Source organism: Vombatus ursinus, unplaced genomic scaffold (assembly GCF_900497805.2).
Source record: "Vombatus ursinus unplaced genomic scaffold, bare-nosed wombat genome assembly UNPS02014799.1, whole genome shotgun sequence".
Lineage (NCBI taxonomy): Eukaryota > Metazoa > Chordata > Mammalia > Diprotodontia > Vombatidae > Vombatus > Vombatus ursinus.
The window spans coordinates 47,922,347-47,949,950 of record NW_020954577.1 but is presented as its reverse complement, the minus strand read 5'-3'; the positions used below and the strand labels follow the sequence as shown (position 1 = coordinate 47,949,950).

The 27,604-nt window shown below is 43.3% G+C and overlaps 1 protein-coding gene across 2 annotated transcripts in view; it reads right to left on the bottom strand.

Moving 5' to 3' along the window:
- The window catches only part of LOC114050630 (probable serine carboxypeptidase CPVL), a 125,092-nt gene that overhangs the window by 55,074 nt on the left and 42,414 nt on the right, over positions 1-27,604 (bottom strand). For both annotated transcript variants that reach the window (XM_027872468.1, XM_027872467.1), the window contains exons 7-11: positions 22,767-22,833; positions 7,341-7,463; positions 6,823-6,954; positions 4,330-4,428; positions 3,188-3,361 (exon numbers count right to left, since the gene is read on the bottom strand). In XM_027872468.1, the coding sequence (XP_027728269.1) occupies positions 3,188-3,361; positions 4,330-4,428; positions 6,823-6,954; positions 7,341-7,463; positions 22,767-22,833 (595 nt within the window). The remainder of the gene's footprint in view (positions 1-3,187; positions 3,362-4,329; positions 4,429-6,822; positions 6,955-7,340; positions 7,464-22,766; positions 22,834-27,604) is intronic.

Sequence of the window (27,604 nt, the reverse complement as noted above, 5' to 3'; positions counted from 1 at the left end):
GTGAATATTTTGAAGAATAACTGGGATTTATAAAGTACTTGAATGTATGCAAATTGCGTTACATCATTTGCCCCTCACAAACCAAAATCCTATCCTACGAGGTAGTGATTATATCACCATTTTATAGAGTAGGGGAAGGTACAAGACTTTTTAGGGAAATTCACATCAGAGGCGGGAGACAAACCCCTCAATCAGTCAGCTCCAAGGTCCAGCTCTCTTTCCACTAAGATAGTGTCTCAGCACGTGACAGAAGGGCTGAAATCAGGGCACCATTTGCCTCCCGTGTTGAAGATACCCTATTTTTACAGTTAATAACTGGGCCATAATCTTTCAAAATTGGAAATTAAGACACTTGGCCTACTAGAAACCACTGCTCTCCCCAAGAAATTTCATTTGAAACCCAGTTTACGACACAGCATCAGTTTTTAGATGCATTTAAAATATAAGTGCTGCTGTGAACATAAGGGGCAACTGGGCAGTAGATAGAACCCTGGGTCTGGTGTCAGGAAGGTACGAGTTCAAATACAGCCTCAGGTGCTTACCAGTTGTGTGACCTTGGTCAAGTCACTTAACCTCTGTCTGCTTCAGTTTCCTCACCCACAAAAGGGAGATAATAATAGTACCTACTTCCCAGGTACATATTATCAAATGAAATAGTCATTATAAAGTGCTTAGGACAGTGCTTGGTACATAGTAAGCTATACATAAATGTTAGTTATTATTATTAAGAAGGCAGCTAGATGGTTCAGTGGCTAGAGCACTGGGCCTGGAGTCAGGAAGACCTGAGTTCAAATCCGGTCTCAGACACTCACTAGCTGTGTGACTCTGGGCAAGTCACTTAACCTCTGTTTGCCTTAATCTACTGGAGAAGGAAATGGCAAACCACTCCAGCATCTTTGCCAAGAAAACCTCATGGACAGTATTAGTGTGCTATGGTATACAGCATCACGAAGTGTAGGACATGACTGAATCTTTATTATTATCAAAAATAGAGATAGAAAACCCCCTGCCAAATACCTTTTTAAAGACAAGTATGGTTCTAATACCCAAAGATGGGAGAAATAAAGTAGAAAGTGTGCTTTATTTTTGTCCTTAAATTCCCAGCATCTAGCACACATAAGTGGGGATCTTAATGAACACTTATTGATTAACTGATTGACAAACCTCATTAATGAATAGTGGTGCAAAAATTTTTAAATTAAATTCTTGCAAAGTGACTATAGAAATACAGATAGAAAATAATTCCTTATTACTAAGTTGGATTCATTACTGGAAGGTGGACTCGAGGTAAGCATTTTTAAGCACCTACTATGTGCCGGTTACTAAGCCAAGTGCTTTACAAATATCATCTCATTTGATCCTCCTGATAACCCTGGGAGGTAGGTGCTATTATTATCTCCATTTTACAGATGAGGAAGCTTGGGCAAATAGAGATTAAATGACTTGCCCAGCTAGTAAATGTCTGAGGCCTCACTTGAACCCCATTTGAACTCAGTTCTTCCTGACTCCAGGCCTAGTGCTGTAGCTGGGCCTGTTACTAGCTGTGTTATTTAGCTGCCTCTTGGGACTCAAGGATGGTTCAACATTAAGAAAACAATTCATGTAAATTAGCAAAATAAACAACAAAGATAACAATAAATTAAACAGGTATAGTAGATGCATAAAAAGTCTTTGAAAAATTCAACATGCATTTATATTAAAAATCCTAAAAAGCATCGATTGGCATAGAAAGGTCCTCCATTAATAGTATCAGAAGTTTATATTTAAAACTAAGAGTTAGCACTGTTTGAAGTGGAAAAACACTAAAAGATTTCCAAGTACAAACAGGGGTAAAGGAGGGATGGCCCCCTTGTCTTCAATTGTTATTTATATAGTTCTATAAATACTAGCTGTAGCAGTAGGATAAAAAAACAAAATCCAAGGTATATACATTTGCAAACAGCATAATGGTGTACTCAGAAAACCCCTGAGAGTTAGTGAAGAAATTGAGATTAATAACAGAGATACGGCATCAGAATACAAAATGATTATTCCACAAAAATCATCAGCATTTCTATACAGTATTCACGAACACTAGGGAAAAATGATGAGAAGAGAACTCCCATTCAAAATAAGTACAAAAGTGGAGAATCACAGAATCTCGTATTGGGAGGGAGCATAGAGGCAATATGGTTCAACTTACATCTATTCAGGAATCCTCTTTACAACATCCACAAAAAAATGGAAAAGAGCCTTTGGTTGGAAACCTCTAGTGAGGGGAAGTCTATTATCTCCTGAGGTGACTGATAGCACTTTTGAACAGATCTAATCATCAGAAAGTTCCTCTTTATATTGAGCTAAAATCTATCTTCCTGCAATTCTTCCCCCATTGCTACATGCAAAGTGTTGTATTAGGGACACAATGACAAAGTGGAAAAAAAAAATCTCAATACTCAAGGAGCATACATCCTATTGGAGAGGATACAGCATGTGTAAATATGAAAAAGTAGGAAAGGGTCAGAGGCAAAAGATGGAACACAGAGTTCAGAAGACAGCAAGTAGGCCAGAACGTCTAGAAAGAGGAATACAAGTGTAGCCAGACTTTAAAGTGCCTTAACTGAAAAGCCGGGGAGTTTCTTGCTGTCTAAAGTGAATGGGTACCCACTGATTTTTCTTGAGCAGAGGAACGACATTGGGAGATTTGTGCTTTACAAAAATAAGGAGGACATATTGGAGAGAGAATGACTGGGAGTCAGGAGTCCGGGGAAGAACAAGGGTTATGTGAGTGGGAAAAGAGTCACATGTAAGAGATATTGTGAAGGTGAAACCGATCCCAGTTGGCAAATGATTGGTAATGGAGGCTGGGGGAAGGAAAGAGCTCAGGATGATGCCTCTAAGAAGATGAACCTAGGTGAATGCAAGTATGGCGGCACTCTAGAGAGAACTATGTGTCACACGCACTGAGCCAGCTTTGTAAGCAAAACATCCAGAAGAAGGGGAAGGGAAGAGAAGGCTTAATTAAAGGAAAGGGTAGCATTTAATTCAGAAAAATCAAAAGCTGGTGGTCAGTTTGTTTGATTTAAATACCATAAAAGGGAAAGAAATAGCAGGATGTGAACTAAAAATATGCCTTCAAACAAAAGTCATCCTTGCCCTGGGTCATTTCAGAAAGGCTCAGAATAGGCCACAAGTGGAATTCTTTCCTTACCCGATAGTTATTCATGATCTCAGCCAACCATGGCTTCACCGACTTGAACCAATCTGCCCACATGTGTTTCTCAACTTCGGAACCATCATGAAAAGTCAGGTTGCCCACGTGGATGGCTCTTCTCACTTCTGGCAATGACAGAAAGTCTCCAAAGTATTTTTCTTCTTCTGGTTCCTGAACAGAAAAAGGGCATAAGAAGAAAGATGCTAGGACATGATGGGAAGTAGTATAAGGCTTTTGTGTAAGACTGTTCTCTTCTCTAAATAATAATAATAATAATAATAATGATAATGATAATGCTCTCAAACACTGACTAAACACTTACTATATCCAAGGCATTCTGTTAGGCAAGGGAAATACAAAAAGAAAAATGACAGTGCACGCCATCATGGGGCTTACATTGTATCAGCTTATGTATACACACATAAGTAACACAGGTATATTTGCAAAATAAACAAAAGATATTTGGTGACAGCTAGGCGGCACAGTGGATAGGATACCAGGCCTGGAGCAGGAAGACTCATCATCCTGAGTTCAAATCTGGCCTCGGACACTTCCTAGTTGTGTGACCTTGGGCAAGTCACTTCACCCCATTTGCCTCAGTTTCCTCTTCTGTAAAATGAGCTGGAGAAGGAAATGGCGAACCACTCCAGTATCTTTGCCAAGAAAACCCCAAATGGGGCCACAAAGAGTTGGACATGATTGAAACAACTGAACAGCAACAGGGAAGCAACACTAAGGGCAGCTGGGAGGAGGGAGCAATGAGAAAAGGCCTTATATTGGAGGTGATATCTGAGTTCCGCTTGGAAGAAAGTGATGGATTCTAATAGGTCGAAGTGAGAAGAAAGGCCTTCCAGGCGGAGGGGATGGCTTATGCAAAGGCTTAGGGGGTTAGGGGCTGGGGCTAGACTGTCCTTTGTAAGGAGCACCCAGAAGTGGGGTTTGGTTGGACTTTAGAGTTCATGAAAAGAAATAACGTATACTAAGTCTGGAAAGGCAGTAAGTGTAAGAGAGAGGATACAAACCCAGGTAGGTCTCTCCTGATCCCAAATCCAGCAGGCTTTCCAACAAACAACCTTTGCTAAAAAGTCCAAATGTGCAAAATTACTATTTGCAGCTTTAACAATGAAGGAAGTAATTACCTGACACTGCAAAAAGTTAAAATAATAGGAACATCCTGTAGAATTCTGGAAGTAGGAAGGATAACTTGTCAAGTCACCATTCATCAGGTTATCAAAAATCTAGGGAGAGAAAAGAGAAAAATCATTGAGATGTACAGGCAATGTCCAAATGCTGGTGTTCACTCAGCTTCCCTACTTTCTTTGGGAGACGGTTCAAAAATCCTAATTTTAATATCACTGAAACCCCCATAGAGCTTCTTGGAACAAGCCAGATATCTTATTTGCTGATGTGTTTAATTGGACAGATAGGTGACACAGGAGATAGAGAGCAGGGCCTCATGTCAGGAGGACCTATCTTCCAAAGTTCAAATCTGGCCTCAGGCGCTTACTAATTGTATGACCCTGGGGAAGTCACTTCACCCTATTAGCCTCAGTTTCTTCATTTGTAAAATGAGCTGGAGAAGGAAATGGCAAACCACTCTAGTATCTCTGCCAAGAAAACCCAAAATTACAGCCACGGAGTCAGGAGGACCTGAGTTCAAATCTGGCCTCAGACACTTGACGCTAGTTGTGTGACACTAGGCAAGTCATTTAACCCCAATTGCCTCACCAAAAACAAACAAACAAACAAACAAACAAAACCAAATTGGGGCATGAAGGGTCAGACACGACTCTACAACAACAAAATTAATTTCGTGCAAAAGTTGATTTTCCCAGGATTCTAGATTTAGAGCTTCTACTACTTAGAAGTCATCTAGTCTAACCTCCTTATTTTAGAGACCTCAGCATCATAGATCTAGAAACAGAAACAGCCAAAGAAACCATTTAGTCCAACCCTAGGGAAAACGGGAAAATGTAGCCCAGAGAGGGGACACATAGTTTACACAAGATTACCAGGAGGCAAGTGGCAAAGCCAGGACTGGAATCCAGACCGACTCCAAATCCAGTGCTTTTCTATCCTGCTAGGCTGCTTCTAACCTTTGTGCTAAACAACATTTCTTTGTTCTTACACTGCCATGAAGCCACAAGCCTTTGTGTCTCCCAGACCACCTTGAATCAGGAAGGCTTCAGCCTGTAAGCTGATGGGCTCCAGTGATTAGAGAAGCCCCCTCCTCTGTTCCATAAGCCACACAACAAAATCAGGTCTGTGACTTTATGGACATACCTGATAATCTAACAGCAAGGAAGGACTACAGTCTTCTAACACAGTGTCCAATGGTCAAAGGCCCCACAGACATTCTTTGGTGACTTCAGCTTTACTTGAGTTTCTGTGAGTTGTGATATACATTGGGCTTGAAACTTAAGAGTTTCATTTTTTCTGCTATAGCCCATTTACAAAACTGGAGATAAGTCTGTGTCACCCACTTTTCTCCCAAGGCATCTGATATCAGCTACTTGGGTCTCAGTAGAACTTACCCACTGAAATATGACCTTTTGTGCTATGCCAAGAATACCTTGGGTTTTAGTCATCAGACCCAACAAGACTAATTCCATTAGGTAGAGGAATGGATAAGCTGGTCCTTCCATAGGGACCCCATACAAATTCTTAAAATTCAGTCCTATAATCAGTAACCAATGTCAATGCATTCAATATAACAGGACCTCCAAATTATCATATACTTATCTGTCTACATGTTGTACTTTCCCTTCTCTCCCAAGTAGAATGTAATTTCCCTGAGTGCAGAGAGGTATTTTTTATTGTCTTTATATCCCCAGTACCTCGTGTAGTACTTTACTCCCACTAGGTGCTTAATAAATGCTTACTATATAGGACTGGATTAGATTATAGGAAGAATGCCATAAAAGGAGTAATTACAAGATAACCCATTTTTCATAGATGTCTGATTTTTTTTCATATTAGTACTCTTCTTTATGTAGTAATAATCATATAACTAAAATACTCTCTTTGATTTTAAATAAATCTCAAAGGTCATTCACATTGTTAAAAAAAACTTTGGCTGATAATCTTAAATAGAATTTAAAAAATAATGATAAGCAAGTATGGCGACAGATTTCTGTATCAAGGTCATGTCTGCTACATTTTTAACCACCTTTGTGAAAGACAGTGGGGACATGTGACATTTGTTACCAACTCACATCCTACCCAAGGCTGGATCCTTGTTAGCAGAATCGATGTTTTAAAGCAGATGTCAGAGCATATGCATCCAGCTCCTAGGCTGCATTTTTCCTGATTTCCAAGTGATAGGTTATGCCTTCAGGGCATACAAACCATTAAGAGAATCAAAACAGCTTATTCAGCAAAGACCTAATGATAGAAACTATACACTCCAAGGCAATCACAGGTTATAAGCTAGAGAGAGCGTGGATTCAAAGGAATGTGGACAGTACTTTTCTTCATTGGGATTCCCCATCTGCCCATCCCCTCCACGGCATCGTGGGCACCATCTTTAACGAGAAAGGCCCAACACTCCTTTCCTTTGCTTCTCTATGACCCCTATCCTGCTCAGCTGCTTTTGATCATTCTGGGGCAGTTCAAGGCCCTTGAGTACATACTTCAAAGGCCTTCCTCCACTTCTCCTGCTTGATGTACTTGATGGTCTCAGCACATTGTTTCTGGAAGTATTTTTTCTGTTTCTCATCTAACAAACCGATGTGGTACAGGAATCCCGGGTAGCCTCCTATGATCTGACACAGCCGGCAGAAAACAGCAAGTTTAAAAAAAAAGGAGGATATTGGATGAAATAATTATCCTCAACATCAGATCAAGTAGCAACATCAACCAAGAATAATAATTTAAGGAAAATAATAATAATAATTTAAGAATAATACTTTAAATCATACACACACACACACACACACACACACATTTACTCCAGCAGCTTGTTGTCATGAAACATGTCAAAAATTAAAGATATAAAGGCATTAAAAAGTCAACTGGGAAATATTAATTCCTTTTATCAAGTTAGCACTGTAACTTCAGAAAGCATTCCATCTAATTAAAGAGGATTTCCCTTCCTATTTAGGCACAATAGAAGGGAGGGAGATTGGGGGAAGGAAAAGGCCGAACTTACTGTTTCTGGATCAGAAAAGCCATCGCCAATAGCAACACCTTTCAAGTTGATCTTGACCTTGGCCGTGGGATTGAGGAGATGGATATAATAGGCAATTGCAGGCACATACTTCCCTGCATAAGACTAAGGAGAATGGGCATTACAATGAAAGGCATGTTTAGAAATGCTGACAGTCTAATACAGAAGATCTAAAATATTTGCATTATTAATAGGACAAATAATTAGAATTCTTAGAACACAATAATTAGACATATTACATATATCTTATATATATACAATAATTAGAAAAATTAGCTTTCTTTTCTATATCATATATACTGAAGCACTATTTTTTTAAACTTCTCATGAGTTCCATCTTATCAATAGAAAGTAAGCTTCTCGAGGGCAGGAGCCATTCCCTTTAGGTCTTTGTTTCTCTAGAATCCAGCATGGCGCCTGGCAAAGTAGGTTCTTACAACATGCTTGCTAGTTGATTACTTTAGAGCTATAGATTCTAAGTGGAAGGAGTCCTGGAGAACACTTAGACCAGCACTCACTTTACAGATGAGGGGAAACGAGGCCTACAGATGTCAGTGAGGTGCCCAAGGGAACTGGGCTAACTTCCATGATTCCACTTTCCACTGCCCCGACGGTTCCTCCCTTTGGTGTCCCATGAATAGGGAGTGCTGGACATCAATTCAAACTTCCATAAATGCTTGATAAAAGAAGGAACTTTCAAGTTTCCTTCCAGAATTAGACAACACAAAACCAGTCACTCTAATTCTCTGACCTAATGGACTTTTCTCCATTAAAACTCCAAAAAGTCTTATCAAGAAAATCCCAATGTCAGTCAACTAATAGATATGGACATCAATTAGATCTGTGATTTCACTGGTGAAACAGATTTCCCAGGTAAGAAGACTCAAACACCAATGCAGTTTGGCACATTCTCTGAAACATACAGAGAGATGCCTAGAAAACCAGTATGGAGGAGTGGAGAGAAAGCTAGCCTTGAAGCCAGGAGGACCTGAGTTCAAATCCTGCCTCTGACAAATATTGGCTGTGTTTCCCTGGACCTTGACCATTCAGTACTCTGGTCAACTCTTTAAGATAAGAAGGTGCCAACCTGAATTAGTAGAGAGAGTTTGCTCACCTGGGAGTTCCTGATACTAATAATTGTAGGGCCCAATCCCTATCACCAACATGGCAGCCTCTCCAACTTAGCTAGGGTTTCTCTGCTTAGACAAGAGACAAGCCCTGGCCAAGGCTGGAGAGGGAGAGAGGGAGGAGTAAACATGAGTGATTCACACACAAGTCAAATCTTGGACTTCTCAGCGTGGTACCACAGAAGCCCACCAGACATAGACAAGCAAGAAGAGAAAAGCTAAAGGTGGACAATGGCTAAAATGTAATGGTCCTCTCCAATATCACATCCACAGGCAGGAAGGTGACTCATAAGAGTTCACCTGGTGATTTGGCAGAAGTGCTGAACAAACCTTAAGTGCGACCAAAATGTAAGTTATCATCCATCATTACATCACCATTTGCCCATTATTTTTCACCTTCCTCTCCATGTCATCTTATATCTTTCATACTCTCTTTTAATGTGAACAATTCTCCATCGCAGCTTTTCATTAACCTGGGTGGGTTGAGGTGATGGTAGGTTGATGAAAACTGGACAAGATGCCAATAATCACTTTATCTAATGGCCAAGCTTGGCCCCAAAGAAGAGATAGGAAAATCCATCTCAATCCTTGCTGCGCAGAGGTGGAGGACCAGGAGGATGGAGCCTCTTTCCCTCTTTCTTTTTTTGCTCTGTCACAAGGTATTTGTCACTAGGTAGGAAAGGGAGGAGGGATGCAATTTGAAAAATGAAGTAAAAACAACACATAAAAAAATAGAATTTAAATTTTTTTAAAAAATGCATTCTTTTTGGCACTACTACTCCATAACTGTCTTCAACTTTCTGTCACTGGGTGCTGGATTTGGAATCACACGAGCTGAGTTCAAATCCTGTCTCTGATATTTATTAACTGCTTGACTTTGGGCAAGTCAACTCCCTTCTCGGGTCCTCAGCTTCCTCATCTGTAGAATGGGGATTATAATACACTATCTTCACTGTGAGGAAAGCATTCAAAAAGTAGGTTACGATACAGTGCCTTATACACAGAAGGCATTTAATAAATGATCAATGAATGAATAATATCCTCTTAGCATTTGGCCAGGGGGTGGGAAGGGGAGCCTGATTTCAAACTATTCCCATAACGAGAAAAAAAAAAAAAAGCAAAGCCTCCCATTAAATCACAACCTGAATCCAGATGAATTCTCTTTATGCCTTCACTAATGAATTATTGGAACTCCAACAATATGGACAGCAGCTGTCCGAGGAAAACCATGAACTTGGGAACTTAACATCAACCATCTGATGGGGCTTTCTGTTCCTAAGTGCCGGCAACAGCATCAAAGCCACTGTTAAGGGGATGTGGAGAAGTATGCCTGACTAAAAACCAGATCGACAATCACAGGAGCTGGGACCTGGGGCTAGAAGCTGGCCCCCGTCCAAAGCTCTGAAGGGACCCAGGCCCAGAGAGGGAGGACTTGAATCCAGGTCCTGAATTCAAATCCATGGTACCACTCTGATTTCTAAAGCACCATTCCACTGAGGAACTTGGCCAGGTAAGTGGATTTATCCGCCCCACGAGACCAAGTAAATTTAATCATCCACAAACCTGAGTTCTAACCTATTACTGACAAAAACGCCACAATGAACAATTCCTCATCAATGAATAAGCATTTATTAAGCACCTACATGCCAGATGCTCTTTTAGGTGTAGGCACATGGAGACGAAGAAGCAGTGAAGGGAAGCCATCCTTGATTTCAAGTTTACTTAGACTGATTAGCTCAGTTTTTCATACTGGAAGAGCAATCTTGAGAAGATGTAACACAGCTTCAAACTACGAAGACAACCCAAGCATTAGGAAAAGGATCCCAAAGCCCAGGTCTTCATTTCCCATCCTCCTGTGTCCCTGCCCCTCTTACTCCAAGCTCTGTATTATAAAGGAGTGGGTTTCATCTTGTTGTCTTGCTATCATTGTGATATATTTATTATATGATGTCTGGAAAGGTCTAATAGTAATGGAAGTCGTGTTAACAGCATATTGTACTTGTAAAAATATGCTTGGGAGGATGTAATGCCCTGTTAATTATCCAGATGTGAAAAGGCACAATGAAAATGGACTTAAAGAAACTTGTAATTATGGGCACTGTCTGACTCTCTTGTCTTACATGTTCCAACAAAATCCATGTCAAGCTTATTAGCCCCCTGCTATCCTGGTGTTTTTTGAGAAGAGTTGGTTTCATGTCTGGAGTCAAGATTCAATCAACCCCCTCCAGAAAAAAAAAAAAAGAAAAAAACAGTGTCAAAGAATAATACTATAATGGAAGCAGTCTCCTCTTACAGGAATTTCACATATGTTAGCAGTTACTCCGAGTCCGCTACATTTCTTAGTGAAGTTTAGAAGGGAAAAAAAATAAAGGAGAAACGGATACAATTACCTTCCTCCTACATTCTCGTCCTTTCTCATTAGATTTCACAAGGTAAGGGATTCATTGCCCACTCACACATCCCTGAACGGTGGAGACACTCGTGTGTACCTAGAAAGCTGCATGTACATTGTCACTGGGCCGTAGCACCTAAAACTACCTAAGCTGGTGCGAAAGGGCGATTCTGCCTTGGAGATGGGATGATACAAATTCTCAGGGCCAATGGGCTGGCCCTAAGAGTATGGGATGTGGCTCATTGCTTTGCTTGTCCAGACCCTGCTGTGAACCTTTGCTGAAATGGAGACAAAGGAGCTGGGAAGACTTCACCGCAGGCATCCCCTTTCTTCAAACCATCACTTCTCTCGCCTCCCTCCTAACCCACCCAATTTCCCCAAGAGGAGCTGAGTTAAGAAACCCCTGCTGGACCAAGGTCACACTAATCTCACTCTCACTCTGGGCAGTACCAAGCCTGCCGAGCTATAAGCTTTGATGGGATCACCCCAAGAACTGAGCAAGAAGGAGGGCAAATGAGTTGACCCATATACATTACAAGGCTTCCTTGAAGACTACTTATTCCAAACAAATATGGAAGGAGGGCATGGGGTCCCTAAAATTGATGAGGAACCTTGGCAGGATTTAAAAAAAACAAAACTCCACGTTGAGGGCGACTAGCACAAGATGTAGTAACTGAGAGGAAGAGGTCAGGAATGGCAGGCCCACTAACTTCACTCAGTCTTCCTGATTCCCTCCAGGGAGAGGAGAGGTGCAGTGTTCCACAGGGCCAGTCCCAAAAATTAATGAATGAGAAACGCTAGATCCTCCATGTTGTGGTCAATACCACCATTTCCTAGACATTTCTAGACCATGTGTCATGTAATCTGAAGACCACACTGTAGCACTTTTGAGAAAGAAGCAAGGGGAGGGGGAAAGGAAGGCTTAGAACAGGCTTTGCCTTCACCTAAGAGTCTCCTGTTTCTGTTGCAACTGGAAAAAAAAAAAAAAGAAAAGGAGACCAATGGGACTTAACATATGGATAAAAGCATCTTGTTCTCTGGCCAACTTTCTCGCTGCTCAGGCTGGCTGAGGAATTAGAATTCTCCCCTACAGAGGTTATTCTGCTGACTCCTTCATGTGTTTGGTTGAAAGTCTTTCTCTGGCAGAAGCAATTAGAGATGCCCCATCACCTGTACATCACATTTCCTTGGTACAGTGCCAGAAGGGCCCAGCAAGAAATCAGGGGAAGCATCTCGTTGTTTCTAACCATGCCCCAAAGTTGCCGCTAGTCTCACTTTACAGGATGAATGCTGCAGCCAACCTCACAGATACAATCCCAAGCTGCCTCTAGACTCACCCGGCCAGCTTTTTGGCTAACAGTAATTCACAAGAAACAATGGCTTTGAAGAATAATTCAGAAGGCAGAATGATGTAGAAGAAAAGGGGAAACAATATGCATACACTATGACTATAAAAATGGAAATGGAAATCAAACCCAAGTGTTCTTACTGACCAACCCTGGCCAAAGACAAAAAATGAAAAAATTCACTGCCCACTTCTTTGAAGATGTGGATGGCTACAGCTGTAGGATAATGCATGCATTATCTGATTTTGACATTTTGATTAGTTTCCCTAAACTGCTTTTAAAAATTACTCTATTTTATTCTGTTATAAGGGATAGGTAGAGAAGGGAGATGACTTAGGAAATGAAGGTAATGTAAAAATGTAAAAACAAAAGATAACAATTTTTTTTAAAGTGATACACTCCCAGTGATGACATAGGGCGGCAAACCAGGCTCCAAAGAATCAAAATGGTAGGTGAACCAAAGGGTGGCAGAGAGAGGAGTCGTGAAGATCTGTAAATGGTAGTAAATGGTTAATGGTGATTTGTGTACAAGAAGAGGCGAAAGCTCTGTCATAATAGAAATATGATTGGGAAATGGACAGGCTGGTCATGGAGCAGAGAGGGAAGGATCTGAGCTGGGGTCATGGAATGGGCAAAGGCCAACTGGAATACCTCTAAACTGGGTAGGTCCTTGAGGGAACAGTTAACAGGACCCTATGGACATGAACCATATAGGATTAGAAGATGCCATTGGGTTACAGTCTTCACCAGTGGATCAGGGACCCACATCAATTAATTAGATCATGGATCCCTTGAAGAACCAAAGTGAAATTTAACATCAAGAAGCTGGCCCTTTGTAATGTTTTAACCTCAACACCTCTTCCCCCCACATCTAGAAATCTGATGGGGTTCTCTTTCTCCAAGCACTTTGTTAACACAGAGTAATTTACTCCAGGAAAGGCTTAAGGAAACTAACTGCTTGCTCATACTGTACCTACCCTAAGTCTTGAAGAGAGGCAGTCAATAAATATTTAATGAGAATAATAATGATAATAACTAACATTTATATAGCACTTACTCTGTGCCAGGCACTGTGTTAAGCACTTCACAATTATTATTTCATTTTATCCTCACAACTACCCTGGCAAGTAGGTGCTATTATGATCCCCATTTTACAGATGAGGAAATGGAGGCAAACAGAGGTTAAATGACTTGCCCAGGGTCACACAGTTAGGAAGTGTCTGAGGCCAAATTTGAACTCAGGTCTTTCTGATTCCAGAGCTGGCACTTTGCTCAAAGTCAGTCCCCAGTAAATGCTGTTTAAATTTGACTGATTTAATTTGGATAAAGCTCTTCTTTCTCCTTGAACACGAGATGAAAGAGGTGTAGCTAGACAGTTTATCTGAAGGTGTCCTTGTGTGCTACAAACTCAATATGAATTAAACGTATGGAATGCCCAGTGAGGGAACCCTCACCTCCCATGAAAATCAGTATTTTCTCTGCAACTCTTAAAGAACTGACTGGGGGCAGCGTGGTTAAGTGACTCACCCAGGGTCACAAAGCTAGCATGTGGCAGATGCAGGCTCGGACTTCCCATCTGTGAGGCAGCTCTTTAGCTTGAGACCACACTTCCTCTCACAGCATGCTATGACAGGGCCAGCAATCTGAGGCTGCATTGAGGGACATCCTGGATTAGACATATGATGATATGATTCCTCTCTGTCCTAGTCAGTCCAAAAGTTCTGGGCACATTCTAGGAAGGTAATTTATACGCTAATGAGCATCCCTAGGAAGAGAGCCCAGGCTGTGAGGCTTCCACTTTCTTTCCTCTCATTCTCTTCTTGACCCTTTACAATCTGGCGTCCAATCTCATCATTCTACAAAACAGCTCTCTCCAAAGCCATCGATGACCTCTTAGTTGTCAAGTCCGGTGGGCTTTCCTCCATCTTCCTTCTCTTTGATCTTTCTGCAGCCTAGGACACTAGGGATCACTTTCTTCTCTCTAGGTTTTTGGCACACTGCGCTCTCCTGGTTCTCCTCCTCCCTCTCTGACCACTCCTTCTCTGTCTCCTCGGCTGGGTCACACCCACTAACTGTGGGGGTCCTCCAGGGTTTTCTCTCCCCAAACCCTTCCCTAGAGCACACAACCATCCTCCTAATCTCATGATCAAAACCTGTGTGTCCTATTTCACTCCTCCCTCTCCCACTCCTCACGGCCAATCCATTGTCTAAGCCTGTCTCTGCCACTAAAATGCGAGCTTATTGATATTTAAAAAAAAATTCATAATAATTAGTCCCACCCCAAAGTGGCACAGGCTGCCTCCAGAGGCGATTGACGGCCCCACACTCATGGTGTCCAAGGAGAGCCCACCATGAGCACACGTTGGACATATTGCTTCTTTACTGTTCCCATGGAGAGAGTCTCTTCCATTCTTCTTTTGAGCTCTGTTCTTCCCCCAGTAGAATGTAAGCTCCTCGAGGGCAAGGATTATCTTTCTCTCTACTTGTCTTTGTATTTCCAGCTCTCAGCACTGTCTCCGGCAAGTAGGAGGAGCTTCATAAATGATTTCACTAGAGTTGATCCTTTCTCCAGTCTGGGTAGGCCTGGAAAGCTGCTGACCTCCCTGACTCCCAGCCCTGAGATTTTATAATTCTGTGACAACTCAAAGGCCCTCTCGTCCCAGTCCCTTCCAGGTGTCCCATGACAGCTGCAGGCCCCGACTTAAAGCTCCGTTTTCATGATATTCTTTCTCAAAAGTCGACGCTTCATTTTCTATGCTTAAAGAAAACTTGGCAACTGCTCCCGGACATAATAGAAAAGAGCAATTTGTCCTGGGTCCCAAAGTCAAGACAGCCCTAAAATGTATCTAATAAAACTCAGCAAAAGCTCAGCCTTAAGAATGAGATTGCATTTCAGAGGATTCGAGTCTTTCCATGGTTTGAAACTCCTGTTTGCTTTACCCCTCTCCATTATTATGATGAAAACGCAAGCCTGACCCCAAGAGCAAAAATCACCAGGAAGGTGATTTTTAAAGAGAATCTGGGTTTTGTTTGAGGAAGACTAAGAACTCCAGAGACATTCTGCAAAGTACCTGAGTGCCTGCCCTGATGGGCTCTTAGAGGAATGAGATTGATTGTGTTGAGGGAATACCAGAGAGGCAAAATGAAGTAGGAGAGCAGTGGGGCTAGGGGCTAGGGGCTCAGAAGGCCCAGGTTCAGGTCCTTCTGGGCCTCAGCTGTAAAATGGGCGGCGCTAGGACCATTAGCCTCCATCCACCCTGTATTTATCTCGTCTGCAGGTTATGTCTCCCATTAGACTGTCAGCTTCTTGAGGGTAGGGACAGCATTTTGGCCTTTCTTTGTATCCCCAGTTCCTGGTACATGTTGCCTGGCAGCACAGTAAGCACTTAATAAATGCTTGTTGACTGAGTGGCAGGGTGGCAGCAGATAGCCTCCAATTTCCGTCCCCCTCTAAATCTATGATGTCATGAATGATGGACGGTTAGGGAGTCCCAGGGTCTGTGTTCTAGTTCTAGCCCTGCTGCAGACCAGCCTTGTGACTTTGGCCACGATGTCTAACCTCCCTGGACTTGGGCAGTTCATTCATCTGCAGAATGAGAGGGTTGACCTATTCTATTCAATTCAACCAACAGTTGAAAGTCAATGAGCACCCAGATGCACAGTGGATAGAGCGCAGGGCCTGAAGTCAGGAAGACTACTTTCCAGGAGTTCAAATCTGGCCTCAGATACTTACTACCTATGTGACCCTGTGCAAGTCAGTTCAACCTGTTTGCCTCAGTTTCCTCATTTGTAAAATGAGCTGGAGAAGGAAATGGCAAACCACTCCAGTATCTCTGCCAAGGAAACCCCAAATGGGGTCACAGAGAGTACTATTGAATAACAACATCCAAGAATGGAAAGGCTCAACACAATGGGAGAGAAAGTTGAAAAATAACATAGTCTCTGCCCTCAGAGGGCTTGTAGCCAAATAGGGCTTAGACATGCACAATGAGTTGGGATGGCGTGCCACCCAGCAACCTCAAGGGGGTCATCTCTGAAGTTCTATTGAGTTCCAAAACTCCTTGAGGTCACATGGGGCATCCCCAAAGTCTAGTACGGAGTATACACCTTGGATCAGGTTTACAACAGATTTGTATGATGCAACTCCAGGACTTTTAAAAAGGGCCCTGCCCTAAAATATCTGCCCTTCTAATCCATCACACTGCCTGGAATTCTCCTCCGACAAACACCACGTGCTCCACTCCTCACCTTCCCTGCTGAAATGAAAAGACCAGTGGGAGGGGTCATCACAACCCACATTTCTCCTACACGGGAGTTAAATTTACAAAGTCCCTTCTTTCTTCAACCAGCCCAGGGAAGTAGGTAGGGCAAGTATTATTGACTCCATTTTAACAGATGAAGAAACTGAGGCTCAGAGAGCTGAAGGGACTCGCCCAGATCACATAATGAATAAGCAAGTTATCAGTTACTTTTTTTTTTTTGGCAGAGGTAACCAAAGCTCTGATTTAATCAGTATTGGGAATGTCCTGTTAGGAGACTCCTGCTACCAGTGATGCACATCAGCAGAGTTTCTGCGACCCGCTGCCTTAGAATGTCGCCCGTGTGGTGTTGAGAGGAAGGGAACCAAACTGGTGAAGAATGCCAAGATCATATCTTGCCTTATGAGGACTGGTGGAAGTTAATGAAGGTCAGGTGGTCAATCCCTAGGAGGGATGAAGGGGGGAGTATTTAAGTGACTTGCCCAGGGTCACCCAATCAGACTGTTTCAGAGGCAGATCTTGAACCCAGAGACTCTGGGGCCAGCTCCCTGCCCACTATTGCTGCATATCAATCATCATAATGGATATTCATCTATCAAGTTCTTTTAATCTGGAGGCTACCTGAGAGCAGTACTCTACAGGAAGAGAACAGAGTCTGCACCTGCTGTGTGCCAGGCATTGTGCCAAGTTCTCAGGATGCAAAGAAAAACAAAAGAAAATCCCTGACCTCAAGGAGCTCACAACCTAATGGAGGAGAGAACATGCAAATAACTATATACAAACAAGGCATTTGTTGTTGATGTTTTAGTCATATTCAACTCTCCGTGACGCCATTTGGGGCTTTCTTGGCAAAGACACTGGAGTGGTTGGCCATTTCCTTCTCCAGCTCATTTTACAGATGAGGAAACTGAGGCAAGCAGGCTGAAGTGACTTGCCCAGGGTCACACTGCTAGTAAGTGTTTGGGGGTAGATTTGAACTCAGAAAGATGAGTCTTCCTGATACGGTCCTGGTACTCGATGCACTATGGCGCCACCTAGCTGCCAATAGACACTTAAATGCTTATTAACCGATGAATTGGTTGACTGATGGAGGATTTCAAATGGAGAGGCCCCCCAAATTTTTGTCTATTATGATGCAGTTAAGTGGTATAATAGAGCACTGGGCCTGAAGATAGGAAGATCTGAGTTCAAATCTGGGCTCAGACACTTAGTAGCTGTGCGACCCTGGGCGAGTCACTTCCATTCTCTGTGACTCTGTTTCCGGGAGTAATAGCACCTCCGTCCCAGGTTGTTGTGAGAATCAAATGAGATAATCTAGGTAAAGTGAACAACTTTAAAGCATTGTATAAATGTCAATTATTCTTATTAACATATTATTATTAGTGTTATCCACAAGTTGACTGATGGTGGTTTTAAGATGCAGAGTTCCCAATTAAAATCACTCTGTCTGAAATTAGTCAAAAATTTTGTCTATTATGGTCCACAACTGTCCTCTGGCTGCAAAATTGCTTGGAAGTATTTGTCGCCTTGTGTGAATCGGGAGGACACACCCAGATTTAAGCACAAGTGCAGACACGGTGAGCAGAATCTCTCCCCTTGACTCAGGGATCTGCCCCACTCCCAACTGTTCACAAAAGCCAGATAAGGGACCCAGGGTGACTCCTCTCTTCTCCCCATCACCTCCCTGCTGCCTGTGGCCCGGTCAGATCCCCCCCCCACCTCGGTGCTCCTGCCTCATGAGCTCCAACGGCCAGCCTGGTGCCCCGCTCAGAGCAGATCACACTTTTAAAGAAAGTTAATTATGGGAATTAAATGCAGCTTGTTTCTCTTTTTTGAAGTTGATTTTTCATGCCTGGAGGAGGGGTGATTTACCAGACACATTTGTCTCTCTTTAGAGAAAATTAATTCCAGTTGGTATTTGGGGCAGAAGGGAGGGGAGATGGAAAGGATACAAAGATGTTTACTCATTCTCCTTTGAACAGCTTGAAAGCAGACGCTACTAAATTCAGAGGCTGGGGAGGTAGTATATATTTTGTTTCTTCTCGTGGTCTGTCTTTCCCTTTCTTCAAAAGCTCTCTAGATATGAAGCTTTCTGCTTATCTCCTAGTTAATGAGGGCAGTTTGTCATAGAGATAAATCTTAGGGCTCCAGAATTATTGAGAGATGCCAAAAGTGGGAGGACAATGACACGCACTGAGACGGGGGACTGTTCATTCACCTTCTCTAACCAGTTACATTAATACCCAGGTAGTATCTTTGCAAGTCCTTTCAATAACATCTAAAGTAAGCCCTTCATTCTTTTGGTTAACATTGTTGCTACTTCCCAACAACCCCCAACCCTCCATAGAACTAACTGTTGCAGCAAAGACAAACACCAGCTAAGTTGGACTGTGCCTGCAGGTTTTTTCCCCTACAGTTGACTACCTCTCTGCTGAGAGAGCATCATAGCTGGAAGGGACCCTAAAGTTCCTCTACATCACAGGTGTCAAACTCAAGCTGCCCACAAAAGGAACACAGATTTAAATGCCATTGGAAGTGTTTAACAAAAACAAATAAAAATACAATACAATATAAATGTTGTTAATTTGTGGTTTTCTAGGTCAAAATACAGCCATTTCTATTTGAGTTTGACACCTGCGCTCTACGTGAATCCCCTCATTTTAAAGATGAAAACCTTACCTCCAGAGACTTGCCCAGGGTGGCCCAGAGAGCGTTTTTACCGCCACTCCTCAGGAAGGAGGGTTCAAGGCCCTCCATCGGCCGATGGTGAGACTATGACTCCTTTTCCTACAAAATCTAAGATTTTGGCACCCTAAGAGCTGCAGTCATGAACAAAACCCCAAAAAGGACAGGTGGGGACATGACAACAATAGCATTGCAAGCAGTAGCAGCTGATCTAAGGACACAGGAGTGTGAGGTCAATAAATGCTTGGGACTTCTCTTTCTGTTTGAATTATAAGACATACAGAGCAGGGCAGAGATGGCAGAAGGGGCAGGTGGGCGCCTTGGCTAGCTCCCGGGTTGCAGGGGACCATAGGTTCATAGGATATGGGGCGGCAAGGAAGCTCAGAGCACCCAAACAACCCTCTTCATTTTGCAAATGAGGAAACTGAGGTCCAGGAGCTTAGCACTCCCTGACTCCTGAAATAATTTTTCATCATTTGTATTTACTCCCTTGGGCACATATCATACCTTCCTTCCTCTGCAGCAGAATGTAATCTCCTTGAGGCTTGGAGGTGTAGCATTTTTGTCTCTGTGTCTGCAGCACTCTGAATGACACTTTCTTTTCAGAGTGGGCACTTAAGGGTTTTGAATTCAATTGAAGTGACCCCCCCCCAAGGTCACAGGTAATAAGGGGCAGATCCAGAATGACCAGTACAAACTGGGTGTTTTTTTCCATTAGGCCCCGCTGCCTCCCAAGTGGGACTGAACTGAATGATCATTTTGCTTTTACCAGGAACTACCTCTAGCCAGGGATTTTGTTTTTGTTGTTTTTTTTTTTAATTTTTAATTTAATTTTTTTATTTTTAGGCAATTGGGGTTAAGTGACTTGCCCAGGGTCACACAGCTAGTAAGTGTCAAGTGTGTGGTCTGAGGTTGGATTTGAACTCAGGTCCTCCTGATTTCAGGGCCGGTGCTCTATCCACTGCGTCACCTAGCTGCCCCATCTCCATGCCTTTTAAGAAGAACTCTATTACTCAGAATTAGAAGGTGCCCATCAATTGGGGAATAGATAAACAATTTATAGTATATGAATTTAGTGGAAATGGCTGTGAGATAACAAATGATGAAAGAGAAGATTTCAGAAAAATTTGGAAAGATTTATATGAATGGATACAGTGTGAATTGAGGAGAACCAGGAGAAAAAAATTATACAATTTCAACAGTGTTGTAATGATAAATAACTTTGAAAGACTTAGGAACTCTGATCAATGAACTGACCAATTACAATTCCATTGGACCAATCATGAAGAATGCTACTCATCTCCGACAGAGGTGATGAACTTAAAGTGTGGAAAAAAAGGTAGATTTATGGACTAGCCAGCACAGGAAATCTGCTGTGCTGGATTATGCTAATTTGTTACAAGGGTTTTGTTTTCTCATTTTTCATTGAGGGAAAAAGAAAATTAACATTTGTTAATTGTTTTATTAATGGAGAAATAATATAATTAAAAATTTTTTAAATCCACAAAATTTAAATATGTAACATGTCTTTTTTTCTCATTTCTTCTTTCTAGAAAGGAGAAAATAGCCAGTTCCCCCACCCTCCCAAAGGTGATCTTATCTTACAAAATCACTTTGAAGGCATGGAGTTCTTTGTGAGTATTAATCTTGGCAGTGGAAAATGCAAAAAAAAAAAATATATATATATATATATATATATATATATATATATATATTTTAAGATTCTTTCCCACACACAGGAAGGAATTACATGCATGAAACCACTGTGCAGACAGAGAATAGACAAGCCAAAATCTCTGTCCAAGTCTTGGCAGCTGTGTGGAAAGTCCAACCGTCTCATTCACAACTTATCCATGTTATTTTCAGGACAGGGAATCTCACAGGAAGTAGACTGACCTTGGGATGGGTGCACAGACCCCAGCAAAAAAGGAACCCAGCTCCATGCCGTGGACCTCCTCAAGCCACCATCCTAGGAGACCTCGCCACTAGATGACCGAGGCCTCAAAGAGCAGTTGCCTGCAGCCCTTACCAGGAGTCGGAACAAGACAGACGCACTTTGTAATGATATGGAAGAATTGCAAAAACCCTTGCCGATTTTCTCTAACAGCCGGGGTAATTGGACGGTATGGGAACATGGACCACCAAAAACCAGACACTCCCCAAATTCTATCTAAACCAGTAAGTAAGAGGCAGGGGCTACCTATCCAAAGGGCCACCTGCTTCAATTTCATCAACTGTGTTTACGAAGTTTGGTAGGTGGCTAGTTGGTGCAGTTGTGCTTGGAGTCGGGAAGACTTGAGTTCAAATTCTGCCTCAGATACTTAGTAGCTGCACTGTCCTGGACAAGTCAGCTAATCTGTCTGCTTCAGTTTTCTTAAGTGTAAAATGGGGATAACAATAGCACCTACCTCCCAGGGTTGTCCTCAGGATCAAATGAGATAACATTTGTAAAATGTTTGGCAAACTTTAAAGCCCTGTATAAATGCTTGCTATCATAGGGGAGGGGATAAGCATTTATTAAGCACCTATCTACCAGGCACATTTATTAAGTGACTACGTGCTAGGTACTGTGCTAAGCACTTTACAATATTATCTCATTTGATCCTCCCAAGAGGGGTGTCAGGAAAGGCCCCACCTAGGAAGATGGTTCATGAAGGAGAGACTGAAGGCAGAGATTCTCAGAGGCCCAAGAAAAGAGGAAGAGGCATGAGACTTTAGCCAGGAAAGAAGCAGGAGGTGGGGTGTTGGGTATGGAGGCTGGGCAGGGGGAGCGGCCAATGGCTAACCTGGCTGGATTCTAGGACCCATGAGAAATAGGAAATAAGTCTGGAAGGATAGGCTGGTACCAAGTGGACAAAAGCCAAACAGAGGAATCTGCATTTTGCCCAGAGGCAGCAGGGAGCCTCTGAATCACCGAGTGGGAGAGCAATCCTGCAGGCTGGACTGATACCCATTTAACAACTAGTTGGAGGACAGAGGATGGAGGATGGATCGGAGGACAGAGAGACCAAAGGCGGGTGCAGTTCACTTCCTGTGCCTTTCACTCATGCATCTCTGGCAGAGGTTAAAGTGAGGTGGGTGGACAGAGGGCAGAGAGCAGGGAGGGCCTGAATTATCCACGAGCCAATTTGTTAGCTCCTGAACAATCAGCATCGAACTGTGAAGCAATCAACTGACTTGTGAATTGTCAAGCAAATAGCCTTTGATTAACAAAAGCCTGAGTCCCAACCATATAGAAAGAGGCACAAAGTCCTGGTCTCTCGGTCTCTGTCTCTCCTTCCTTTCCTCCCTCTTTCTCTCCTTGGGAGAAGGGAACCATGCCTCCTTGAGTTTTTACAGTCAACCTGGTTCTGTGGAATGAGCATGGGTTCAAATCCTGCCTCTAAGCTTATTACCCGTGTGACTTTAACATCTCTAACCTCAGTTTCCTCATCTGGAAATGATGGGATGGGTCTGCAGAGGCTCTGAAGTTCCTTCAGCTCTAGACCCACAGCGTTGCCATCACCCTGTGGCCCCCCAAACTTTTCATGAGCACTGCAAGTGCTGACTTTAGCCTAGACTGTAGCTGATTCTCATGAGAAAGCAGAGCTTGCACTCACCTCTCCAGTGGCATAGAAATCATTCTTCCTGTACTCTGGAAACAGCTGGAAAAACTGAGTGAGCGCACTGCAAGAGGAAAAAAAATCATGATGAATCGGGTCCAGAATAAAACTAAACACTAGCCGGACAAACCATCAACAATCCAGGCATTTAGTAAGTGCCTACTGTATGCCAGGCACTGGAACTTGAAGGAAAAAATCAAATCAGCCCCTGCCCTCAAGGAGCTGATATTCTACAGGGGAATGAGATGCCCGTAAAAGGATACACAAAATACACACAAAGTAAACACAGGGTAACTTCTCAAGGGAAGCCCGTTCAAACCAAGTGGGAATCTGTGATCCGCCTTGGTCAGAACAAGTGAAGGCAAGGACCATGCATGTCTAAATGCTGCTCTGAAGGCCCATCCAACCAATGCAACGAACCCTGACCCGAAGCAAACAAACTCAACTCAACAAAGATAGTGAATGGAGCAAATAAATAAACATGCAAAGCCCCGAGAGGGGCACTGGCTGTCCGATAAATGCTTACTGGTTGACTGGTTTCATGAGAAACGGACAAGAAGATTGTCAATATCAGGCAAGCCATTAACATGACTAAACACAGTAATCAATCAACAAGGGTATAAGTATCTACTACTTTATCAGACTAACTGCAGCAAAGACCTTTGGCAAAATACAGTGCACAGTTCTGTTGAAAAAGCATTTTTTTAAAACATGCAGGCAAGGGGGCAGCTGAGTGGCACAGTGAATACAGCACCAGCCCTAGAGTCAGGAGGACTTGAGTTCAAATCCAGCCTCAGACACATAATACTTACTAGCTGTGTGACCCTGAGCAAGTCACTTAACCCTCATTGCCTCCAAAATTTAAAAAAAAAAAAGTTCAGGCAAAAAGGAGAGGTCAAAAGGAAAGGATGGAGCATTTATAGCAACAATTAGACTTGTGTATGAAACAAATCAAAATTAACTGGGCTCAGAAAGAACTAACATCTGACGCAAGTCAATGAAGATCTCAGGCAGAACAGGGCAGCTAAAAACTGGCCTTTGGAGGCACTCATGTCCTCAAGTCACTAGGTCTTTGGTCTACTGCAGCTGAGGGGGAGATGCTGGGGAACCAGTACAAACTGCAACCCCCAACTCCCACAATGAGAAACTGGACTTGGGCTCCAAAGAGTCCCAGGTTCAAATCCCGCCCCAAACACTTACTAGCTGTGCAAGCACGGACTTGATCTTTCTAGAGCTTCTTTATCTCTCCAATAAGGATAATAATATCATTATAATAATAATAATTATAATAATATCATTATAATAATAATAATTATAATAATATCATTTAGCTCAGGGGTTGTTATAAGGATTAAATGAGATGCAAAATACTTTGTAAACCTGCGTGGTCTGGCCCCTCTGAGAAGAGGAAGAGGATGAGGTGACCGTGTCCCTTATCACAGACGAACTCAAAGTGCTCTGGAAACCTAGTTACACCCTTAGTCCAGAGCCATGGACGAATGGAGAAGTCACCAACCCCCTTCCTGAGGGAGGGGCAGTGCACAGCTTAAACAGATCCCCCATTCCATGAGGGCAAACACAGAAAAACCAGGGAGCAGCCACCGCCTGTGGGAAGGCCAGCTCAGAGCCCCAAACGGATACAAAAGGAAAATGTCCTCAGAAGCTCCGAGCTGGAGGCCGTGTGGGCCAGAACCCTCACTTTTACAGATAAGGAAACTGAGCTCTCCTGAGGGAAAGAAGCCGTCTGCCTAAAATCACAGAGCTGGGACCAAAACCCATCTACCCTGAGCTTTTGAGTTGATGCCTTTGAAGATAGCATACCATTTTACAAACCTTGAACTGATATATAAATGCTAGCTTTTACAATTATTGTCATTATTATTATCTGAAGGAATTGGGGATATTTAGTCCAGAAAATGGAAGGGTGGATGGGGGATGGGCCATCAGCTGACTTCCCATGTTTGAGGAGCTGGGAAGAAGAGGGATCCGGCTTTCTAGTTTGTTTCCAAAGGTCAAAGCCAAGAGCGATGAATGGACAGAAGTTTCCAAGAGGCAATTGCAGCTTGACGTGAGAAAACCCTTCCTTCCAAGCAGAGCTGTCTGGCCGCCTAGGGAGATGGCTGGTGGGTTCCCCATCCTTTGCAGCCTGTCTGCAGAGGCCAGATGGAGGCTTGCTGTGGCTATCCTATCACCCTTTGGGTGAGCTGGGCCTGTGAAGTGCCTTCTGCCCTGGGGATTCTGGGATCTCCCACGACCATAGGCCACAACACCCCCAAAGCTACAACGACCTTCCCAAACTGCACAGACCAGAACAAACAGCAAGAGCTATCTCCCTGACCGCCCAGAGGCAACTAGAAGCCCCCATTGGTGAAGAAGTGGGAGAAAGAAAAAAATGGCACCAGGCAAGAAAGAACAACTAAGTGGGCCCTGAAGGACAATAACTCTCTGACTTCTTGTGAACACAAATGAGCTAAGGAAAAAGGAAAAACAAGCAAAGACAACCTTGTGGCTCTAAAATTGAGAGTTTGTTGTGTTCTTTTTTTTCCTCTCTAAATGATATGGTCTGTCTCAATAGGGGAAAAAGGAGAGGGGGCTTCAGATCTGGCTACCTGCTGTGGTTCAAGAGGGCACTGTGACCTCCCTGCCTAGATGAAAGCAAGGCTGCTGCTCCCAAATCCCAAGAAAGTGAACGGTCAGAGGGCACCCAGAGGTGAGATGGACACGGCGATGGCCCCCATTGAGTGGGCCAGAAGGTCTCCTCCACACCACACCTGGGCTGTCTCTGCCTCCACTCACTCCCAGACCATTTATTGTGCTGGTGGAGCTTGGAGCCATTAAACTGTGTAAACCGCCTGCGGGAGATATAAATGAGGCTTCCGCCTTCGACCCCGAGCTCCTAACCACTGCTCCTTTCTGTTTTCCTGCTGGCTGGAAGGCAGAGTTAGGTTTAATACAGTAAATCCCAGCAGAGCTTTGTCGGTCAGTTTATGGACGGTTTCTTCCAAGAATGTGACTTGAGAGTTTCCACTGGACAGTCTCCGAGGGACCTCCCAGCATGAAAATTCTATCCTTCCAGATTAGAGGCTTTATTGGATGAACTGAGTTGAGAAGGTAATCACGTCCTTGGAAAAGCCTCATAAAGGATTTTATGAGGTCGAGGCCATGGAGAATGGAACAACGCAACATCCTATAACAAAGCACTGCCAAGCTGCCTGGGCTTCACTGAATTCATAAGATCAGATTGAGGGAGGACTCATAGAAAGCACTGGAAGGAAAATCAGAGGCCACTTGGTCTGACCCTCTCATTTTACAGAAGAGGAAACTGAGGCTCAGAATAAGTGACATAATTTGACCAAGGTCACACAGGTACGTGGAAGAGCAGGTCTTTCTGACTCCAGATCAAGCTCTCTCCCTGTATTGTGCCCCCGTGACCTGAGTGGCTTCCAAACTGAGAGGTAGAGGATGCAGAGTGGGAAGGGTCCTTAGTGGTCACTAGGTCCATCCCCTGCTTTTTACAAGAAGGGATCTGAGATCCAGAGAAATGAAGGGACACACCCAAGGTCACACAGGTAGCAAGAAGCCAGGTCGGAATTCCGTGGGTAACTGCTACCCTTCTTTGGATTTAGGGTCCTCATCTACAACAAGAGGGGATTGGAAAAGATGCCTCTGAGGCCCCACCCAGCTCAACATCACCTGAGCCCATGGAAAACGCTGTGCAGAGAAACTACCATTCCAAGGGTCATTTTCACGTAACCCGAGCTCTGCCAGTGATGTGGCCCCATGACATCATGAGCGCCACGTCTTGGCTTGCAAGTGAATTGGATTTAAGTGAGGCAGGGCTGTGCAAAGTCACCAGCCTCAGTCTCTCCTCCAGAGTCATTGGAGTCCAGTGGCAAGACAGGTCAGGACAACCAGCGATGGCCCACATAACAATGATAAAAGACATTTTGAAGCAATGGGTCTCAGTAAATGCTTGTTGGTTTGAATTTGATCGGGCATATCCATGCACTATTTTAAACAAATTTCTATTGATTATCTTTTTACAGCACTTTTCTTTCTGAATATATATTTCTTTTTCCCTCTGCTGCCCAGGGAGTCATCCCTTATAACAAAGAATTTAGAAAGAAAGAGAGGGAAAAAAAGCAATTCAGCAAAACTAACCAACGCATCAACTAAGTCTGACGGTGTACACAATGTACCACACCCAGAGTACCCCTGTGTCCCCCCGCCATCTGCAAAGAAATGAGGGCAGTGCACTGTCTTAGTAATTCTCCAGAGACTAGTTTGGTCTTATAACACCTGTGCGCTACGAGAGCCCAAAGACAATGAACTTTACATGTAGAGGATGGTGATTCCAAAGGGAAGGGAAGGACATGGTGGATGGGGCAGAGGGGGAGTTGGGAAGAAGAGGAGGGGGAGAAGGGGAGGGAAAGGGGGAGAGGAGGAGGGGGAGAGGAGGAAGGGGAGAGGAGGAGCAGGGAGAGGGGGAGGGGGAGAGGACACTTCTCCAGCCTTTGAGACTCTTCCCCCAAGCAGTGTGGGGCTCTCAGTTCCATCCCCCTGCCTCTGGACAGATGGAGAACAGAGGAGAGTGTATATACACACACAATCACATACTCACACACTTACACATATGCATACGCATACAGATACACAACTACATACTCACACATACACTCACACACATCACACATTCTCACATCCCACACCCATACGTAATACAATGAAACATGCATCACACAAAGATACATACTCACATACACGTCTATTCACACTCATATGCACACATATTCACACACATTCTCACACTCATTCACATATATTCACAATCACAC